The sequence below is a fragment of the Octopus bimaculoides genome, chromosome 26 (assembly GCF_046866305.1).
Source record: "Octopus bimaculoides isolate indiv1 chromosome 26, ASM4686630v1, whole genome shotgun sequence".
Taxonomy (NCBI): Eukaryota; Metazoa; Mollusca; class Cephalopoda; order Octopoda; family Octopodidae; genus Octopus; species Octopus bimaculoides.
This window is the reverse complement of record NC_142953.1, coordinates 20,929,669-20,950,803: the sequence shown is the minus strand read 5'-3', so window position 1 is coordinate 20,950,803 and position 21,135 is coordinate 20,929,669. Positions and strand designations below refer to the sequence as shown.

The 21,135-nt window shown below is 36.8% G+C and overlaps 1 protein-coding gene across 8 annotated transcripts in view; it reads right to left on the bottom strand.

The window, feature by feature from the left end:
* Positions 1 to 21,135, bottom strand: part of LOC106868957 (anoctamin-7) — a 313,520-nt gene that overhangs the window by 7,926 nt on the left and 284,459 nt on the right. For 6 of the 8 annotated variants that reach the window (XM_089342450.1, XM_089342449.1, XM_089342452.1 and 3 more), the window contains 7 exons: positions 16,111 to 16,165; positions 12,908 to 13,005; positions 11,178 to 11,302; positions 9,321 to 9,526; positions 6,929 to 7,062; positions 6,110 to 6,200; positions 2,945 to 3,076 (listed from right to left, as the gene is read on the bottom strand). In XM_089342450.1, the coding sequence (XP_089198576.1) occupies positions 2,945 to 3,076; positions 6,110 to 6,200; positions 6,929 to 7,062; positions 9,321 to 9,526; positions 11,178 to 11,302; positions 12,908 to 13,005; positions 16,111 to 16,165 (841 nt within the window). Of the gene's footprint in view, positions 1 to 128; positions 258 to 2,944; positions 3,077 to 6,109; positions 6,201 to 6,928; positions 7,063 to 9,320; positions 9,527 to 11,177; positions 11,303 to 12,907; positions 13,006 to 16,110; positions 16,166 to 21,135 lie in introns of all 8 variants that reach the window. The other 2 variants (XR_016238494.1, XR_016238495.1) reach the window with 2 other exon arrangements.

Below are 21,135 nucleotides of genomic sequence, written 5' to 3'. Positions count from 1 at the left end.
GTCTACCAAGAGGCACTCCAATGATAACAACGGCAACTTCAATTGCTCCAATTTCAACTCCACAATTTTTTCATCGTCCTGCCAGCCCACGTAAGTCCAGCCTTGCTTTGCTCTCTTTACTAACTCACCATGACATTCTTTTTTTTTCTACCAAGATCTGTCATCCAAACACCACTTCGTATCTACTTCTTCCTCTTTTTTATGTCTTCATTTCTCTCTTCGTGTCTTCTCTGACCAGATGAAATTGATTTAAGCTGCTAGTATATAATATATATATATATATATAAAACATAATTAGAGGATAAAATCATTAAAATTAATGAATTTTATTTTAATCAGTGGCCAGCACATAAAAACCTTTTAAGTAAAACACATTTACAGAGATATATAACTGTATAGGGTACCATTTAAGGGCACAAAAGCTATGATGTTTATATGCTGAAAGAATGCGCTGAATACGTCCTACCACTTCAAATATTCACTCTACAATTAAATACACAGGTTGTAAGTGAGGTTGTAAGCCTACTGGCTGGCTAAAAAATTCATAAAACGATTCAGTTCGTTTCAGATTGATCAATTTCCAGATTAGTTTACCAACTTTCCCTTCCTCAGCAAAACACACTGAGCGAAACAAATGAAAATATTCATACATACTCTTAATTGTTTCACGAATGTTTTAGCCAGCCTACTTTCCCGCTTACAACCTGTGTATTTAGTTGTCAAGTGAATATTTGAAATGGTAGGACGTATTCGGTGCATTCTTTCAGCATATAAGCATAATAGCTTTTGTGTCCTTAAGTATAATTGTACCTGATATTATTATATACCTCTATGAATGTATTTTACCTAAAAGGTTTTTATATGCTGGTCACTGATAAGATTCATTAATCTTAATGATTTTATCCTCTAATTATGTTTAAAATATAACACATTCACTTTGGATAAGTTTATCTACCTCTAAACTATACTTACCAAATACGTGTTGAGGTAGACTGTGAAATACAATGCATATATATTTGAGAATATCTATTTGTACTTACATTTTTGCGTATACTTTTCTGAGGGTATGTATAAATATTTTCATTCATTTTGTCCAGAAATTGATCAATCCAAAACTAAATGAATTGTTTTATGAATTTCTTAGCCAACCTACTTTCCCACTTACAACCTGTGTACAATAGCTTAATAGCTTAAAAGCATAATAGCTTTTGTGCCGTTAAGTATAATTGTACACTATACAGTTATATATCTCTGTATCTCTATATCTAGCTATATATATATATATATCCCACACGGATAGGAAAGTCTTCTTTTTTCCGTCGTTATCTTATATGCTCCTTTGTTAGACTATCTTCCTTGGTCATTGCACACTGATCACCATAAGCTTTCTGCTTATATAAAAATACCATTGTTGTTATTTACTAGATTGTAAACTCAGTGCCGTATAAAAAAGAAACCATACACACCAAAAGCATATGTATATATATATAGCTGAAATTTATAGAAAAACAAAAGATGAATACAAGTGTATGAACAACAAGCAAGTGTATTAGTTTGACGCTTGGGAAAAATGAAAAAGTCTTTTACGTTTCGAGCCTACGCTCTTCAACAGAAAGGAATAAGAGAAAATAGACAGAGAGAGAATGAAAAAACTTGTAGCTTTCATTGGTCCAGTATGAAAATCTCAACTATATGTTATACGCTCATGTGGTCACCCCAGTTTGAATGCACTTTATGGACGCGAAACCCTGAGTAATCCTATAAACTGGCCTTATCTAACTTTGTTTATATCATATATATATATATATATATATATATATGTATATATGAATATATATATATATATATATATATATATATATATATATATATATATATATATATATATATATATATGTATATATATAACACCAAATATATAGAGCGTGTATTTTTATTGGCTAAACTGGCAACATGACCATCCCCAAATACAACTATATATATATATATATATATATATATATATATATGTATGTATGTATGTATGTGTGTATATATATATATATATATATATATATATATATATATATCAATCATCTAAAAGTTAGAGTAGTAAAATATTTATATGTAGTTAAGTCTATGTCCACTCATTGAGTGGCCAATGGTTCAGCATCCACCAAGGGCTTAGCCCTATGGATGGCTTATAAGACTCTAAAGCCGAAGGCATATAAGTCTTCTACTGTGGGAGGCAGGAATCCATTATGGTCAGTTAGTAAGTAAACAAAGAATAAACAATCTGGGTCAGCTAGGACAGGTTATCTCCCTTAGACCAGTCCATGTAGGTAAAAAAAAAAGTGGGGAACTGGGAATTTCGCCCTTAGGCTGCTTTTAGTTCATAAGGACCTTTTTAGATCTAATCAATGAATGGGGAATCCCATGCTTGCAGCTGGTAGCATTTGTAATGGCTGCAGAGGCTGTAAGTTTCTTGCCGTGAGTTCAGTAATTCTGGTTTCAGCGAATCTTTGAGGATCCTTACTCGCTCAGCTATGCAAAGCTTGCAGTGTCTGCTCCTATTAATATAGGATCCCAGCTGCTTTATGACCCTCCACTTGATATCATATGGGATGCCTTCATCTTTGAGGCACCACATGTGGCTTGCCAGAAATGTGATGAATTGCTTTTCTGGAATCCTGAAACAGAACGTGTGATTGTTCAAGCTTCTTACCACACAGCCACGCCTGTGTCCATAATTAGATGTCATTAAGAATTGTATTAAAAAATTGCTGAAATATTTGGTGTATTGATGAAGTGTAACCAATTTTATTGCACTTAAATTTTAACAACAAAATCTTATATGGACCCTAGTTAAGAACCACTGAGCTAAGACATCTACATCAAACCAGGTAAAAGGGAACCAAATGGAAAACAAGATCTGTGAAAACAAGAGGACCAGAAGGCTGCTTACCTTAAACAATGCATCAGTGTCTGCTAGCGCCTGCTTCGCAAGGTACCGTTCTCTCTTGATCTTCTGTTCCAGACTTTCTGGTACATCCGGTACCGCAAAATCAATGAGTTTAAATGTGCTGAATACTATGTGCTGTGGATGTCGGGGAGGAATAAAAGAAAGAAAGAAGAAACATTGCAGCATTGTGACTGGCAGAAAAGTGCAATCTTGTATTCCGCAAGAATCTTAAAACAGATTATTGAGGTTTGAGGTGACTTGTCCTCACCAAGCCTCAAGACAATATCCCTGCTAAATAACATAGCATGGAATAGTTGTGACAATAATAATAATAATAATCCTTTCTACTAAAGGCACAAGGCCTGAAACTTTTAAGGGAAGGAACTATTCAATTACATTGCTACTTAATTTATTGACACCAAAAGGACGACAGGATAAGTCAACCTTGGTGGAATTTGAACTCAGAATGTAAAGACACATTTAGCTCAGTGTGCTAACAATTCTGCCAGTTCACTGCCTTAATAATAATAATAATGATAATGATAATGATAATAATAATAATAATAATAATAATAATAATAATAATGATGATGATGATAATAATAATAATAATAATAATAATAATAATGATAATAATAATAATAATAATAATAATAATAATAATAATAATAATGGTTTCAAATTTTGCCACAAGGGCAGCAATTTTGGGAGAGGGGATGAGTCGATTACATTGACCCCCAGTGTTTAACTCATACTTATTTTATCGACCCCAAAAGGATGAAAGGTAAAGTCAACCTCGGCAGAATTTGAACTCATAATAATAATAATAATAATAATAATAATAATAATAATAATAATAATAACACGGCTTTACCAAGGAAATAGATATGAAATTCGGATTAGAAAAATGTGCCAAAGCAACCCTGAAAAGAGGAAAATTAGTTAAAAGTAGCAATATAACACTAGATAAAGCCAATGAAATAAGAGAACTAGACGAAATCCAACCATACAAGTATTTAGGAGTCAATGAACTAGATAGGATACAACATACACAAATGAAAGAAAAAATAAAGAAAGAGTACTATAGACGAGTTAGATCAATACTAAAAACAGAGCTCAATGCTAAAAACAAGATAATGGGTATCAACACTTTAGCTGTCCCAGTTATAAGCTACAGCTACAACATCCTTAACTGGACACTAAACGAACTATGTAAAATAGACAGGAAAACAAGAAAAATATTGACAGGATATAGGATGCACCACCCAAAATCTGACATAGAAAGGCTATATATACAACGCACAGAAGGTGGCAGGGGTCTTATACAGCTAGAAAACTATTATAAAATAACCACCATAGGACTGCAAAAATACCTACTCCAGAAGCAAGGGAACCTAATACAAATAGCCACAAAACACGAGCAAAACAAAAAACTGTTTTCAGTATTTAAGGAAGCTGACAAATACAAACAAGAAATCAATCTACCTAACAAATAAGAAGAAGAAGAAGAAGAAGAAGAAGAAGAAGAAGAAGAAGAAGAAACAACAAAAGCTATAAAACAAATGAAATCCAAACTAAAACTAGAACAGCAACGGACCATGATAAAACGATGGCAAGAAAAGCCCCTACATGGTAAATACTGGGCTAAACTAAATGCAAAAGAAATAGACAGAGAAAAATCCCAGCAATGGCTGAGAAGCTCAGGACTCAAAGCAGAGACTGAAGGATTTTTAATTGCTGCACAAGACCAGAGCCTCCCCACCAGAAATTACCAAAAACACATAATGAAAAGAAATATAACAAGTAACTGTAGAATATGTGGAGATCGACAAGAAACAATAAATCATATTATCTCTGGCTGCCCAGTGCTGGCTAAGAAGGAATATATTCACAGACACGACAGAACTGGGACCTATATACACTGGAAGCTATGCCAACACTATGGAATAACAACAGAAAAAAGATGGTATAAACACACGCCAGAAAAGGTCACAGAAAACAAGAAAGCAACCATACACAGATAGAGAAATTAAGGCAAATAGACCAGATATAGTTGTCAAAGATCATGAAGAAAAAAAATGCTTTCTAATTGATGTATCAATACCAGCAGATGACAACGTTTCTCTAAAAGAAATGGAAAAACTTTCAAAATACAAAGACCTGGAAATAAAGATAACTCGAATGTGGAATCTAAAAACAGAAACAATTCCTATCATAGTAGGTGCCTTAGGTATAATAAAAAAATGTTCAGACAAATACATAACAAAAACACCAGGACTTACAAATATATATAACATACAGAAAATTGCACTACTGGGTACTGCACACATTCTACGCAAAACACTTTCAATACAGTAAACATAAGAGCACCACAGCAAACCACAGCACATACCCAAGGCACACAGAGCTGCGCTCGGTAGTGAAGTGAAAGCACGTTATAAAAATAAAACTACTGAACAATAATAATAATAATAATAATAATAATAATCATCATCCTTTCCACTTTAAGCACAAGTCCTGAAATTTTGGAAGCGGAGTATGTTGATCACATCAACCCCAGGATGAAAGGATGAAAGACAAAGTTGACCTCGGAGGAATTTGAACTCAGAATGCAGTGATAGGCAAAATACCACTAAGCATTTTACCTACCGTGCTAATGATTTTGTCAGCTCACCACCTTAATAATAATAAGATATGACAGGTTAGCTTTGGAGGTTAAGCAGTTGTGGTCGATGAAAAAGGTGGTAGTAGTACCGATAATTGTCGGAGCCCTGGGAACAGTGAGTAAAAATCTTGAGAAGTACATGGAACAAATAGGGGTTGCAATAAGGGTGGAGCACTTGCAGAACACAGCACTGCTTGGAACCACTCAAATACTCTAGAAGGTGCTCGAAAAATAAGGGGTGTTACCTTAGTTCACTGGTAGTGAACAGCTGACACCGTAGTACATCTTCAGCATTAGAAGCTGTACAAAGGCAATAATAATAATAATAATAATAAATGATGATGCAAAGTGAAGTCAACTTTCACAAGATATTTGAATCCATAATTAAATACAACATTCGACTGGTTTCTCCACCTCCGTACATAGATTTTTGCCCAACGCTCTGGTAATTTTGTCATCCAGCTTACCATAAGAAGACTAAAAAGACAATATGTTTCACTTACTTCAAATATAATTACAAATGATAACCGTGAAGCTAGAAGTCTCCAGAAGAATATCGTATAATGGCCTTCTTTGCCCCGGAATGCAAAATATCTGGAAAAGATTGGATACAATGATATTTAGATATTTAGCAGCGCAGTTCATCTGAGGAAATGGTGGTGACTATATACAAACAAAGCATGTAGCACATACACAATATACATACATGCATATACACACAAATACATGTATATGTGTAAATATTCATCTAAATGTGTGTGTGTGCATATTGCCTTCGAAACCTGGAGTAGATGGACAGGGACATCTGATGAAGGGATATACTCTTTATGTTGCATGTCTCATTTCTCTGTTTTTTTTGTTGTTCAAAAAGAGTTCATTTTCTGTTTTCGTTTTTATGTTTTTGTTTTTCGTTTCTCATTGTGTTTAACGTTTTTTTGATGTCCTGTACCCATATATGCATGTATGTATATATACATATAGATGTAGGTATGTACATATATGTATGGATATATGCATATATCTATAAAGCTAGTATGATTCTTGTGATATTATGCTTTTCAAGACTGGCTGACCAATGCCCTTTCATCTATTGCTGTGTTAATGATGAATGTAAGTAAGGTTAGTATGGTTCTCATGATATTGTGCATTTCAGACCTTGCTGACTGTTGCATTTTCATGCAGTACTGCATTGTACAGGAAGTTTAAAGTGTAACTGTACTTCCCACTTCCCACACAACCATTCAGCTTAGTATTGTGACACACATAGCAAGAATGAGTATGTGAAACATGTAATTTAACAATACGAGTATTCTAAAACTGACCTGCATTCTTCAGATAAAGTTCCATTTGGAGAATATGCTAAAGTGAAGTTGGTGTATCCCTCCAGATCATAGCTATGAGTGTACTGGTAGAGCATTTTCGGAAGGAATTCAGACGTGAACGCAATCAGGAATGCCTGCAATGTTTATAAAACAAAACTTTATTACAAGGAAAACAGGGACTGGTAGATAGGTTATTTTGTTGTTATTCAAGACATTTTGTGTGGTGGTTATCAATGGTGGTTCCAGAAATTCCAAGCAGGAAACTACAGCCTAGAAGATGAGCCTTGTCCTGGAAGATCTGTAGGTCTCGATGAGGACGTCCTACAAACCCTGGAGGAACAAAATCCCATCCTAACTGCTGAGGAACTAGAAGAGACACTTGGATTTGGTCATTCAAACCATTCATCATCACCTGCGTGCCATCGGAAAAGTCAGAAAATTGGGTCAATGGGTTCCTCACAAACTTTCCGAGTCTAATCGCACGCAGAGAGTGAATGTGTGATTTTCTTTGTTGCCATGTCTCATGAATGAACCTTGTTTAGACCGAATAGTGACTGGTGATGAAAAATGGGTTCTCTATAAAGATGTCAGATGCCAAAGAGAAACACTGGCACTTCAGGCTTAAGAAGGTCTTCACCCATGTAAGGTGTTGTTGTCTGTTTGGTGGGATATGAAAGGTTTAGTTCATTTTGAACTTTTAAACCCAAACCAAATGATAAAAGAGATCTACTGTGAGCAGCTTAAGTCAGCGCTAGAAGAAAGATGACCATCTTTGGTTTCAAGACGAAAGGTGTTCTTCCATCAGGAAAATGCTTGGCCACATACAGCGAGGATGACATTCCAAAGGCTGGAACAATTTGTATGGGAAATGGTGCCCCACCCACCCTGTTTGCTGGACATTGCTCCATCTAATTATCATTCATTCTGCAGTCTTCAAAATCATTTGGATGGGAAAAAATATGAACTTTGTAGACAAGGTCAGAACAATATTGGAGGAGTATTTTTTGTCATGGACAAGAAACTTTTGGAAGAGGGGCCTTGAAAGTCTACCAGATAGGTGGAAGAGCATTGTAGAAAATGAAGGAGAGTATATTTTAGATTAAAAATGTAATTTGTTTATCTAAGTTTGAAAAATAAAAGAAGTATTAAAAAACTGCATTATTTATGGGATGACACAATATATATATATTGTAGCAAGTCATAAAACGCGGCAATATGACGTAATGGTCATTTGCCCAAACAAGCATAATTGGTTAAAATTGCTGCCCATATAGAAATTCTAAACTTTCATCAAAGAAATCTTTCACGAAATACGGTTCTTAGAATTCGGATATGAGCAGTTATAAAACCCCTGATTTTGGGGGAAATTACTCAGTGATCGTAGGATGTTACTAAACTCTATGACACTCACTCCGTGAGATATTGGCTATTTTTTATGCCATGTCTATGATAAAAATCCAACAAGACTTATTTGAATTGTTGTGAACTCTAATAGTTAGTATGAAGGATTAGTTAGTGTGAGTTTTAAGTCGTAATTCTCTACGACAAAATGACTTTACTTTCCAATTGGACTATAAATGCTAAATGTACATAAATAAAATAATGTAGTAATTATTTTCTCTTTCTTCACGTTCTTCAACTTGTTAGAGGAATTTATTTCTGCAATTATGAAACTATATTTTTATAGCAGTTAGAAGAATTTATTATCTTCAACATACATGCACGCATAAAATGTCCGTTAGCATTTCAGAGTATATATTTCTCACTATGGTGTTTATGAAGCTGGAGTCAGGATTTATGTATAAATGATAACACTTATAAGTAAATTATAAGTGACGTATTTATCAATATATATTCCTACTTATGTATGTGTGTATATATATATATATATATATATATATATATATATATATATACTTATATATATATATATATATATATATATATATATACATATATGAATATACATTTATGCATATGTATATATATTGTATATACACGATGGGCTTCCTCACAGTTTCCATCAGCCAAATTCAGTCGCAAGGTATTGGTTGGCCTGGGAGTATATTAGAAGACACTTGCCCAAGGTGTGTGTGCCACACAGTGAGACTGAACCCAAAGCCACATGGTTGCAAAGCAGGCCTCTTAACCACACAGCCAAGCCTGCACCAAAAATATTGCCCCCCCTAGACCATCATGAATTAGAAAGCCATTGACCATAGGTCATCTCTTGCAAAGGCTAACCCGGTGTGTGTGTGTATGGTGGGGCTGGGCGGGGTTAGAGAAAGGGAGGGCAAAAATAATGCTAAGCAACAACAATAACTACAAAAACAAAAACAAAAAAAAAAAAAAACCAACAAAACACCAACAACCAATGACGAATGTTCCTTACATTACTGATGACAGCCAAATGGGCCAAAGTTTTGAGGATTGAGAACCAGACCCCGATGTCTTCAGCCCTCTCTGCCACTGGCCGCCTCGTCTGCATCACATATTTCTGGCCATCCAAACGTATTTCCACCCAGTTGTTGAGCAATGCGAAGAGTGGCGCCAGAGGAAATGCCGCCACAAATATCGTTATGAAACCAAACTGAAGAACTGGAAGAAGAATATGCAAACACATCAGCAAACACATCAGCATATACATTTATATATACATTTATATATACATTTATATATACATTTATATACATATATATATATTCTTTTATTCTTTTATGTGTTTCAGTTAAAATACACACACATATATATAATACTAGCAGAGGCACCCGGCGTTGCTCGGGAATGAAATTGTTGCTTATATACTTGAAGAAAAAAAGGCAAAATATGCTGTATAGAAATTTGAGGACATTCTGTAGATGGACTCTCAGATGAATGATGGCTGGGCGCCTCTCATGAATGGGGAAAATTGAAGATGTGCCAAAAAGCCTCATTGGTACTTGGAAACTTTTACGAAAATTAAAATGGGGATTGTTGCCAGTGCCCCTGGACTGGCTCTTGTGCGGGTGGCACATAAAATACACCATTTTGAGCGTGGTTGTTGCCAGTACCGCCTGACTGGCCTTCGTGCGGGTGACACGTAAAAGCACCCACTACACTCTCTGAGTGGTTGGCGTTAGGAAGGGCATCCAGCTGTAGAAACTCTGCCAAATTAGATTGGAGCCTGGTGTTGCCATTCGGTTTCACTAGTCCTCAGTCAAATCGTCCAACCCATGCTAGCATGGAAAGCGGACGTTAAATGATGATGATGATTAAATGAAAAAAATGATTTACGTGAATATCCTCAGAAGAGTAATTGAAATAAATGGCGATTGTGGAGCCCCCCCGACGCATGCGTGCACGCATACACACGTGTGTCTTTGTAAATATGTTTGTATACATTTATGTATGTGTGTGTTTGTAAGAGACAGAGTGTGAGTGAGAGAGAGAGGTTTGTTGTCATGTATACGTACATGCATAAATATACATACATCTTTGGATGTATGCATATGACAACACAGCCCTTGACTCACTCACACTCTGTCTCTTACAAACACGCATGTGCGCGCATACACACGTGTGTCTTTGTAAATATGTTTGTATACATTTATGTATGTGTGTGTTTGTAAGAGACAGAGTGTGAGTGAGTCAAGGTGTGTGCGTGTGCGTGTGTATGTGTGTGAGACAGAGTGAGAGAGCGGTGTGTATGTAGTATTTACTCTATCTCTCTCTCTCTCATACACACGAACACACAAAATAGAAAGTGAAGCTTTTTGCGGTTGTTACGTCAATACCGGAAGTTAACATTGAGGAACCGTTTTAAAGAAGTGAATCTTAAATATAAAGCAATATTATTTATTTTTAATTAAAAAAATCAAATGAAGAGCCTAAGATTTATCCAAGGTCAAATTATTCATGCATTACAAGTATGGAAGCATTTGGTGAAGTCAATTTCACGTGAAAAGCGATTACACACACATCTCTGTTTTATATATATAGATATATATACACACACACACCCAGTATACTCACATGTATACATGCATGAAGACATATGTACGTTGTCTCTCACTAACTTACAGAATGTGCTATGCAGCTGTATACATGTGTGCACACACACAGACACATACACACAAGTATGGACACACATGCAGAGGAGGAAGAGGAGGAGGAGAGAAAGAGGAAGTGGAAAGGAGAAGAGAAAAGGAAAAGGAGAGAGAGAGAGGAGGAGGAGGAAGAGGAGGAAGAGTTGGTAATAAAATAACCGTACTCATTTCCAGGTACTCATCAAACAGCCCTTCATGCCGAATGAGGCTGAAGTCACCGGTTTTCTCGAGATTTATATTGGAACCCTTCGTTCGAATTTTGAATCTGTGGAGGCGAGTTTTTATTCTTCTGGAAACAGAAAGAAAAGAAAATGGAAACAGAGTAAAAGAACTGCTGAATTATGGGATTGCATTCTACTGATTGGTGGGTGTTGGTGTGTGTGAGGAGAGCAAATAAAAAAGGGGCACACAATAAGAGGTTGATAAAAAGGGTCAAACTTGCTGTCTTCAATCCTGCTTTTTGTGTTTATTCCCACCTATGGCCTTGGATGTCATGTAATGTCCAAAATAGTACAAACAGCTGAGAATGAGGTTATTCAGAAACATTATTTGACAGGGTGTCTGCCGAGGTCGACTTTGCCTTTCATCCTTTCAGGGCTGATAAATCTAATACCAGTTGAGTACTGGGGTCGACATAATCGACTTAACCCCTTCCCCCAAAATTTCAGGCCTTGTGCCTATAGTAGAAAGGATTATTTGACAGGGTGCATAGCTTGGAGATGAGAGTCTCTTCAAGTCGAGTCCCTACTTCTCTATGTCAAGAGGGCACAGCTCTGGTACAATTGACATGTGGTTAGAATGTCAGAAGAAAGGATCATCGCAAGACGGATTCTTCAAGCTGTGTCTTGCTGACAGGAGACCAAGGGGTGAGCCATGAATGAAATGGTTGGATAATAACTGTAGTCTCAGTTGGTCACGCTTGGGAACCCAACTGGAAAGTGCAATGACAGTTGCTTCCAACAGGACCCTATGGAGGAGGTGCCTGAGGACTCTACCCTGCACAACTGTCCCAGAAATAGTGGGAAGAGAAGCTGGATAAATCATGTTCTGATATTACAGACATCTGGCTAGAATGTGGCAGGAAAGAATCACTTCTGAGCAGCCTTTATACACCCAACCCCCTCTTTGGCCACACTAACCATTGTCCAATCCTTTCTCCTGAGAACATCATCCCTCTGGAATCTCCTCTTCCTACAGGTTATGTTGACCGCTAACAGTTTAAAGGGAATGTTAACCTCAAACCTCACCAGACTTGCGAGGTGGTGGTGGTGGTGGTTTACAAGGGTCATGGGCCCTGTCCCTTCCTTCAGATTCAGCAAGGGAACAAGAAAAGATCACAACAATAAACAAAGGATCATTTTAATGTGTGTGGGTATGTATGCGCAGTTGTATCATCATCATTGTCATCATTATCGTCATCGTTGTCGTCATCATTGTCACTGTCGTCATCACCGGCATTGTCATCATCATCATCATCATCATCAACATCATTGTCGTCGTTATCACCATAACCATCATCATCATCATCATCATCATCATCATTGTCATCATCATCAACATTATTGTCGTCATCACCATCACCATCATCATTATCATCATCGTTGCCATTATTGTCATCATTAACATCAATCATCGTTTAGTGTCTGTCTTCTATTCTGGCAGGAGTTGAACAGGTTTGGCAAGATCTGATGGTCCCAAACTCTGCCCCATGCACCATTGTCTACTTTGAGTAAGGTCCTCTATGCAAACCCAACAAATGCAGAGCAAAGAGACAAACAACACACACACACACACACGTGTACATCTGCACTCCCCCCCCCCCCCCCACACCTGACACAAAGGGTAAAGATAGAAACTAACAAACAAAAAGCAATCCAAAGCCATTGCTACTTACGGTATGATCATTTCTTGGAAGTTATTGATTATTTGCTTGCCGATCATAATGACGGCCAACTGCTGTGCCAACTCCATCAGGCAACCACCATTGCTACACTGCAACACAAACAAGAAGATGATGAAGAAGATGAATGAGATATTATTATTATTGAGGCAGCGAGCTGGCAGAAGTGTTAGCACGCCGGGCGAAATGCTTAGTGGTATTTCATCTGCCTTTACGTTCTGAGTTCAAATTCTGCCGAGGTTGACTTTGTTTTTCATCCTTTCGGGGTCAATAAATTAAGTACCAGTTGCGTACTGGGGTCGATCTAATCAACCAGCCCCACCTCCCTAAAAATTTCAGGCCTTGTGCTTAGAGTAGAAAAGATTATTATATAGCCTAGTGCAGGGGTCACCAAAGGGGACCTGAGGGATCCCCTAGAGGTCAGTGAGGAATTACAGGGGGTCAATGATAGTTGAGGGGTCAAATGGGGTTTGGCATGCGAAAGATCAGCTCTCCCAGACAAACTGCTTGAAACCTTAGTCAGCGCCATGCTCATCCCTCACGTTGATGTTGTCAATTTCAGTAAAAGATATTCAAGCAACATGATGCGTTTTTCACATTTTCTAACTATGAAATGCTGAGACCCCCTTCGGTCATGACTGACCACAGGATTGCACCTAGAAAGTTCCCCTTCAAGGCACAAGTCCAGGCAAGGTTGTTTATGGAAGACCAGCAGTCGCCCATGCATACCAGCCTCCCCTCTCCACGCCACCAGTGCTATCCAAGGGAAAGGCAAAGACTGATACAGCTTGGCACCAATGACATTATAACTCATTTCTACAGATGAGTGAACTGGAGCTACGTGAAATAAAGTGTCTTGCTCAAGAACACAACACGCAGCCTGGTCTGGGATTTGAACTCACAACCTCATGATCATAAGCTCGATGCTCTAACCACTGAGCCATGTGCCTTCACTTAACTATGAAAACAATTTCATAAAAATTGAAAGTCTATTACTCTATACTCGTACATGTAGTTTTATATGTAAAAAGTGTGTCATCTTCAATAGAATTTCTTAATTCATTGTACATGTATATTTTAGCTAACATCTTAATTGCCAGCATCAGGACCCAGTACGCATGTAAGATATAGTACAGTAGGGTAGGGTATTAAGATATTTTAAATGAGGAGGGAGGTTGATGCAGAAGGAGAAGTGGCTAAAGGGGGTCAAGGGTTGAAAAAGTTTGGAGACCCCTGGCCTAGTGGTTAGGGTGTTGTACTCCTGATTGTTAGATTGTGGGTTTGGTTCCTGGGCCGGGCAGTCCAATGTGTTCTTCAGCAAAAATATTTCGTTCTACATTGGTCTGTGACCACCTCAACATCTGGACATGTGGCACACTTGTGCACCTATACAGGCAATGTCGACTTGATGGAGCGAATGAGCTTATGTGCCACCCAAACGTTTGATCACTATAAATAAATCACGTGTGAAGAAATTGCAGAACCCTCACATGTTGTCTAACAATGGGAGAGTCTACCACATTCCCAATTGTCTTAGAACCACCGAAATAACTTGGGACTTATGAAAGAAAGCTTTATATTAATCAGAACATCTCCTACTCTCTCTCTTTCTCCTGCATTTCCCTCAGGTTGGGTAACCATGTATTTCCTTTGCAGCAGTGCATCTGTTTCTGTCTTCATTCCTGATCTCTCTCTCCCCTCCCACCTCTCTCTCCCCACCCCTCTCTCTCCTCAGCTGGGTATCCTTGTATTTCCTCTACAGCAAGAAACCTATTTCTGTCTCTCACTGTAACATTAAAATACTTTGGACAAAGGGTTAAGATAGTAGATAGATTTGGTTGCTATTTCTAGCTTGCAAAGGTTCCCCATTGGCTCATACACAGACACGGGTTTCTTAACCTTTTGCCTCTCGTGTGTATCACATCTGATGATACACAGGGCATGTTTCCCTGATAGCCATGCATCATATACAATACACATCCCCAAAGTAATTCGAGACTTATGAAAGGGAAGCTTCATATCTATTTCTTTATTGCCCACAAGGGGCTAAACATAGAGGGGACAAACAAGGACAGATAAATGGATTAAGTCAATTATATCAACTCCAGTGCGTAACTGGTACTTATTTAATCAACTTCAAAAGGATGAAAGGTAAAGCTGACCTCAGTGGAATTTGAACTCAGAATGTAACGGCAAATGAAATACCGCTAAGCATTTCGCCCAGCATGCTAACGGTTCTGCCAGCTCACCACCCTTTGTATCACTCAGAACATTTGAGGATATAAGCAAACCAACACTGGTCTTATGCTGCTTTACAACAGGTGTTGGTTTGTTTATGTCTCAATAACTTAACAGTTCAGAAAAAGAGAGTTGCTTTTTATAAGTAGCTTGCTTACTGACCACATGGTTCTGGGTTCAGTCCCACTGCATGGCACCTTGGGCAAGTGTCTTTTACCATAGTCTCAGACCGACGAAATCCTTGTGAGTGGATTTGGTAGACGGAAACTAAAAGAAGCCTGCCGCCCTGATTTGGGCGGCGAGCTGGCAGAGACATTAGCATGCCAGGTGAAATGCTTAGCAGCATTTCATCTGCTGTTATGTTCTGAGTTCAAATTCTGCCGAGGTTGACTTTGTTTTTCATCCGATCGGGGTCGATAAATTAGGTACCAGTTACGCACAGGGGTCGATGTAATTGACTTAATCCCTTTGTCTGTCCTTGTTTGTCCCCTCTATGTTTAGCCCCTTGTGGGCAATAAAGAAATAAGGAAACTGAAAGAAGCCTGTTGTATATACATGTGTGTGTGTGTGTGTGTGTGTGTGTGTGTTTGTCCCTCCAAACATCGCTTGACAACCGATGTTGATGTGTTTACATCCCCGTAAATTAGTGGTTCAGCAAAAGAGACCGATAGAATAAGTACCCAGGCTTACAAAGAATAAGTCCTGGGGCTGATTTGTTTGACTAAAAAGGCAGTGCTCCAGCATGGCCGCAGTCAAAATGACCGCAACAAATAAAAGAACAAAAGAATAGAGTTAAGCACTGGGATTAATTTACTTGATGAACTCCTTTAAGGAGGTGCTCCAACATGGTCACAACACAGTGACTGAAACAAGTAAAAATAAACAACAAAAGTAACAAAAATAATAAATGAAAAGAAAATAATAGAAATGACATTCCATGAATGTGTAACGGAACTTACTTCTTCCTGTCTCAATCCAAAAAATCTCTTGTAATGTCCAGGATAACCAACAAATCTAGGAAGGCAAAGAATAAATAAATAAATAAAATAAATAATTAAATGAATAAATGAATAAATAAAATAAATAAATGAATAAATAAAACAAATAAATAAATGAATAAATAAAATGAATAAATGAATAAATAAATAAAATAAATAATTAAATAAATGAATAAATAAATCAATAAAACAAATAAATAAATGAATAAAATAAATAAAGAAATATAATAAATGAATAAGATAAATAAATAAAACAAATAAATGAATAAATAAAATAAATAAATGAATAAAATAAATAAAGAAATATAATAAATGAATAAAATAAATAAATAAAACAAATAAATGAAGAAATAAAATAAATGAATAAAATAAATAAATAAAACAAACAAATAAATGAATAAAATAAATAAATAAAAATAAATGAATGAATAAAATAAATAAATAAATGAATGAAATAATGAAATAAAATAAATGAATAAAATAAAGAAATAAATTGAATAAAATAAATGAATAAAATAAAGAAATAAAAATAAATGAATGAATAAAATAAATAAATAAAACAAACAGATAAATGAATAAATTAAATAAATAAATGAATAAACACAGGAGGAAACGGAATTGGATGAGGCAGCAATCGACTGGCTTACCTCCCTTTAACCATCTATTCATGAGTAATATGTTGAGAGTTATCCCCTCCTCTACCAGCTTTCTGCCAACCTGAACTTCCTGTTGATCAATAAGAAATTGTCTCCTGATATTGTAATAATTAATTAAACTATCCTCTGTTTGATATATTGAGGTCTAATTCTTTTTTGTGTATACGTCAATACAGCAATATATGCGCTCTGTTTGCTTTTTTCGTTGTTCGAAAAAAGTTCGTTTTCTGTCCTCGTCTTAATGTTTTCGCTTCTCATTGTGTTTAACGTTTTTTGTGATGTCCTGTACCCATATATGCTTGTATGTATACATATAGATGTCGGTATGTACATATATGTATGGATATATGCATATATTTTATATATTATTTATGTTATTATATATATATATATCTATATGATTATATGTTCGAACTAAATTCGACGACTGACACCCGTGCCAACGTCGTCTCCTTCATTAAACACGAAAATCAGCTTGCGAAGACTTATTGGGGCAAGCGAAAGCGAAATCGGGATGGCACCTGTACCCAGCGTCGCCTTTCTGGCACTTGTGCCCGTGACATGTTAAGGATTTTCGAGCGAGATCGTTGCCAGAGCCCCCTGGACTGGCTCTTGTACGGGTGGCACATAAAATACACCATTTTGAGCATGGCCGTTGCCAGTATCGCCTGACTGGCCTTCGTGCGGGTGACACGTAAAAGCACCCACTACACTCTCTGAGTGGTTGGCGTTAGGAAGGGCATCCAGCTGTAGAAACTCTGCCAAATCAGACTGGAGCCTGGTGTTGCCATCCGGTTTCACCAGTCCTCAGTCAAATCGTCCAACCCATGCCAGCATGGAAAGCGGACGTTAAACGATGATGATGATGATGGTGATGAGTTGTAAAATGTGCCCGAGGGCGGTGTAGAACTTTGTGTTTTAACTCTAAATGGTGTTAAATCATTTCTGTCCTTGATTTTTAACCGATGGACTACTTTATGGTACCTCATTTCTTTATTTTATTTTATTTTTTATATCGACCTATATTATATCATATATTTGAAATTTTTAATTGTATTAATTTTAACTTCTATGAAATGATATATATGTGTATTGTGTTATACCTTTAACTCAATTTTTTTCATTTGTATGTTATCGGTTGGTATAATATATTCGTGTATAAAATTTTATAATATATATTCTATTTCTTGCCTCTTACTTCTTAAATATTTCTTATTCTTTTATTTATTATTTCTTCTTACATTATTTTTCTTACGTTATATTTTCTTATTCCTTATGTCTGACGGATTATGTTGTATATCTTATATATGTTGAGTTGTTAACTAATATTTTACTCCTGTCTCAATTATTCTGAGCACTTCTCCTTGCAGCCCTGTATAAAATCTATTAGTTTCATAATAAGAAACCATTAATATTACATATATATATATATATATATATATATATATATATATATACAGGAGCAAATGAAAATATCACGTCACACTTAATTTAAAAATTAAAATTTACCTTTAAAATGTTTTATTTTCATTGTTATATTAATTGCACTACAACTCATCAGAAAAATTAACCAAAATTGCACGAACAGTTCTTAGAAATTGCACAGGAAGTGAATAGTGAATTAATCTTCAGGAAAAAAAGCTAAAATACGGGGGTGAGAACATTGGGTGTACTGTTGGCGAATTTCGGGAAGCATGGAGGTTTTGAAGGATGTAGTGTCCAAACAGCTAACAACTGATACAAGTAGTTTATTCCATGCTTCAGTAATTCTAGGTGTAAAAAAAAAAATATTTCTGAACGTCTGTGTTATTTTTTGATTCTGTAACCATGTCCATATGGAATTTAAAAAAACTGCGCAATGTTGCTTTTGGAAAGCTGATGGTGGATAATCTAGTGGGTGGCTACCAAGTCAGTTGCCAGACATTTGAAATTTAATGTGTCCATGCCCAGGGAAGCAAGACGTTCAGAGTATGGTAGATGCCTGACGGAGGGTATTATGCAGACACGTGCCATTAGTAATTACTCGGGGTAGGCAGTTGGTGACTTTTATGTAGTAAAACGCACAAAAAAATAAGCGAAACACAGGCGCACAATTGAGTGGAAGGCAGAATTACTTCTGCCTTTATAGGATGTAAAGAAAACGTTGTTGTAGGAATGGACGCAGCATGTGTACTACAGCAGTACTATGCGTAGCTTAGATAATGAGATTGAAAGGCAGGGACGAATTATGCCTACCTAATTTACAAGAAATAAAATATTTTGTACTTTATGGATAGTAATCAGAGTAACCTTCATAATTTTATTGAATTAGGTGCATATTTTGCCATGAAAGGAAAATGTTGCTATCGATCTATTTTATTCAAAGTAGGCACTGCCTATCTTGCTACCCAGGTGGCACATCCCTGGTATTATGGGCTCCAGCCATGAAAGAATTGTTTGCAAAGCATTGCTTTGGGGGAAACAAAATTAAAAAAACAGGCATTAATTAGATCTTAATTATAACAAATTATAAATGAGAGCTTAGTGTTGAACTGAAGTTTTTCTTTCTTTGCTTGTCATTTTGTTTTTTTTAGTTTTTGATTTATATTTTAATGTGGAATATTTGTGTAATTATGCAAGCTGTAACAATAAATTCATATGTTTAAACAAAAAAATAAAGTAGTTCTCTTTCTTATATAATAGGTATGGCAGTGTGGGTTCCGGGTTCAGTTCCACTGCGTAACACCTTGGGCAAGTGTTTTCTGCTATAGTCCTGGGCTAACCAAAACCCTGTGAGTAGATTTGGTAGATGGAAACTGAAAGAAGCCTGCCACACACATGCATGTGTATGTGTCATTGTGTTTGGTCTCCGAGGAACCAATAAAATAGGTGCCAGCCTTTAAAAGATAAGTATCTGGGGTTGCTTTGTTTGGCTACATTTTTGAGATGCCCCAGCATGGCCATGGTCCAATGAAACAATTAAAAGATAAATAATAAGAAAATATAAAAGTAAAAATTCAGCAAAATTTGCAAGACTTACGAGTAACTTATTTTTAATTTATACATTTACTCTTTTACTTGTTTCACTCGTTTGACTGCGACCATACTGGAGCACCGCCTTTAGTCGAGCAAATCGACCCCAGGACTTATTCTTTGTAAGCCTAGTACTTATTCTATCGGTCTCTTTTGCCAAACCGCTAAGTTACGGGGACGTAAACAAACCAGCATTGGTTGTCAAGCTATGTTGGTGGGGGGGACACATACACACACACATATATATACATATATACGACAGGCTTCTTTCAGTTTCCGTCTACCAAATCCACTCACAAGGTTTTGGTCGGCCCGATGCTATAGTAGAAGACACTTGCCCAAAGTGCCAATTGTGGGACTGTACCCGGAACCATGTGGTTGGTAAGCAAGCTACTTACCACACAGCCACTCCTGCCCTATTGTTTACATTACAATTTTTACACTGAACTAAACTGAAATTTTAGATCCATTTCTCATGATTTTTGTAGTTTTTCAGGTGTGAAATTATTTCGTGGCACACCTGATGGAACCTCATGGCACACCTGGGTGACACAGCCACCAGTGTGTTGTGGCATACTGGTTGAGAAGCAAGACATCATGACTAGTAATACCCAGAGTACTCAATCGGCTTTAGTTCCAGCTGTTAAGGGTGGCATGAGATGGGACGGGGTAGAATTGTGTGATTAATAAATGAAAAACAGGTTGATAGAGAATACACGCTGAACGAATGAATAAATAAATGAATGGATGCATAAATTAATTGAGTTAATGAATAAAGGAATAAATTATATTGTTATAATTAAAAGAAGTGAAGGTCATGGTTTTGTGGTTAGGATGTGGAACTCATGATCACAAGATCATAGTTTCAATTCCCAGACTGGGCAATGCATTGTGTTCTTGAGCAAAAACACTTCATTTCACATTGCTCAATCCAATTGGCTGTAAATGAGTGACCCTGAAACAGACTGGTGTCTCACTGAGGGTGGATGTTGTGGTCTTGGTTACTTGTACACAATGGGAACGGGGTAACTGGTCCTATGAACCCTCTTTGGACTTGAGACATTAACGTCCATAGGGTTTACTTTACTTTGTGGTACATTGCTTCAGTGGTATATGTTTGTGGAGGCACATGGCTAAGTGGACAGGGCGTTGCCCTCATGACGCCAAGATTGTGGTTTCAATTCCAGGACCAGGCAATGTATTGTGTTCTCAAGCAGCAAAACACTTCATTTCCCACTGCTCCAGCCCACTTGGCTGTAAAGGAGTGACCCTGCAATAGACTGAAATCCTGTTCAGGTGCAATGTTGTGCTCTTGGTC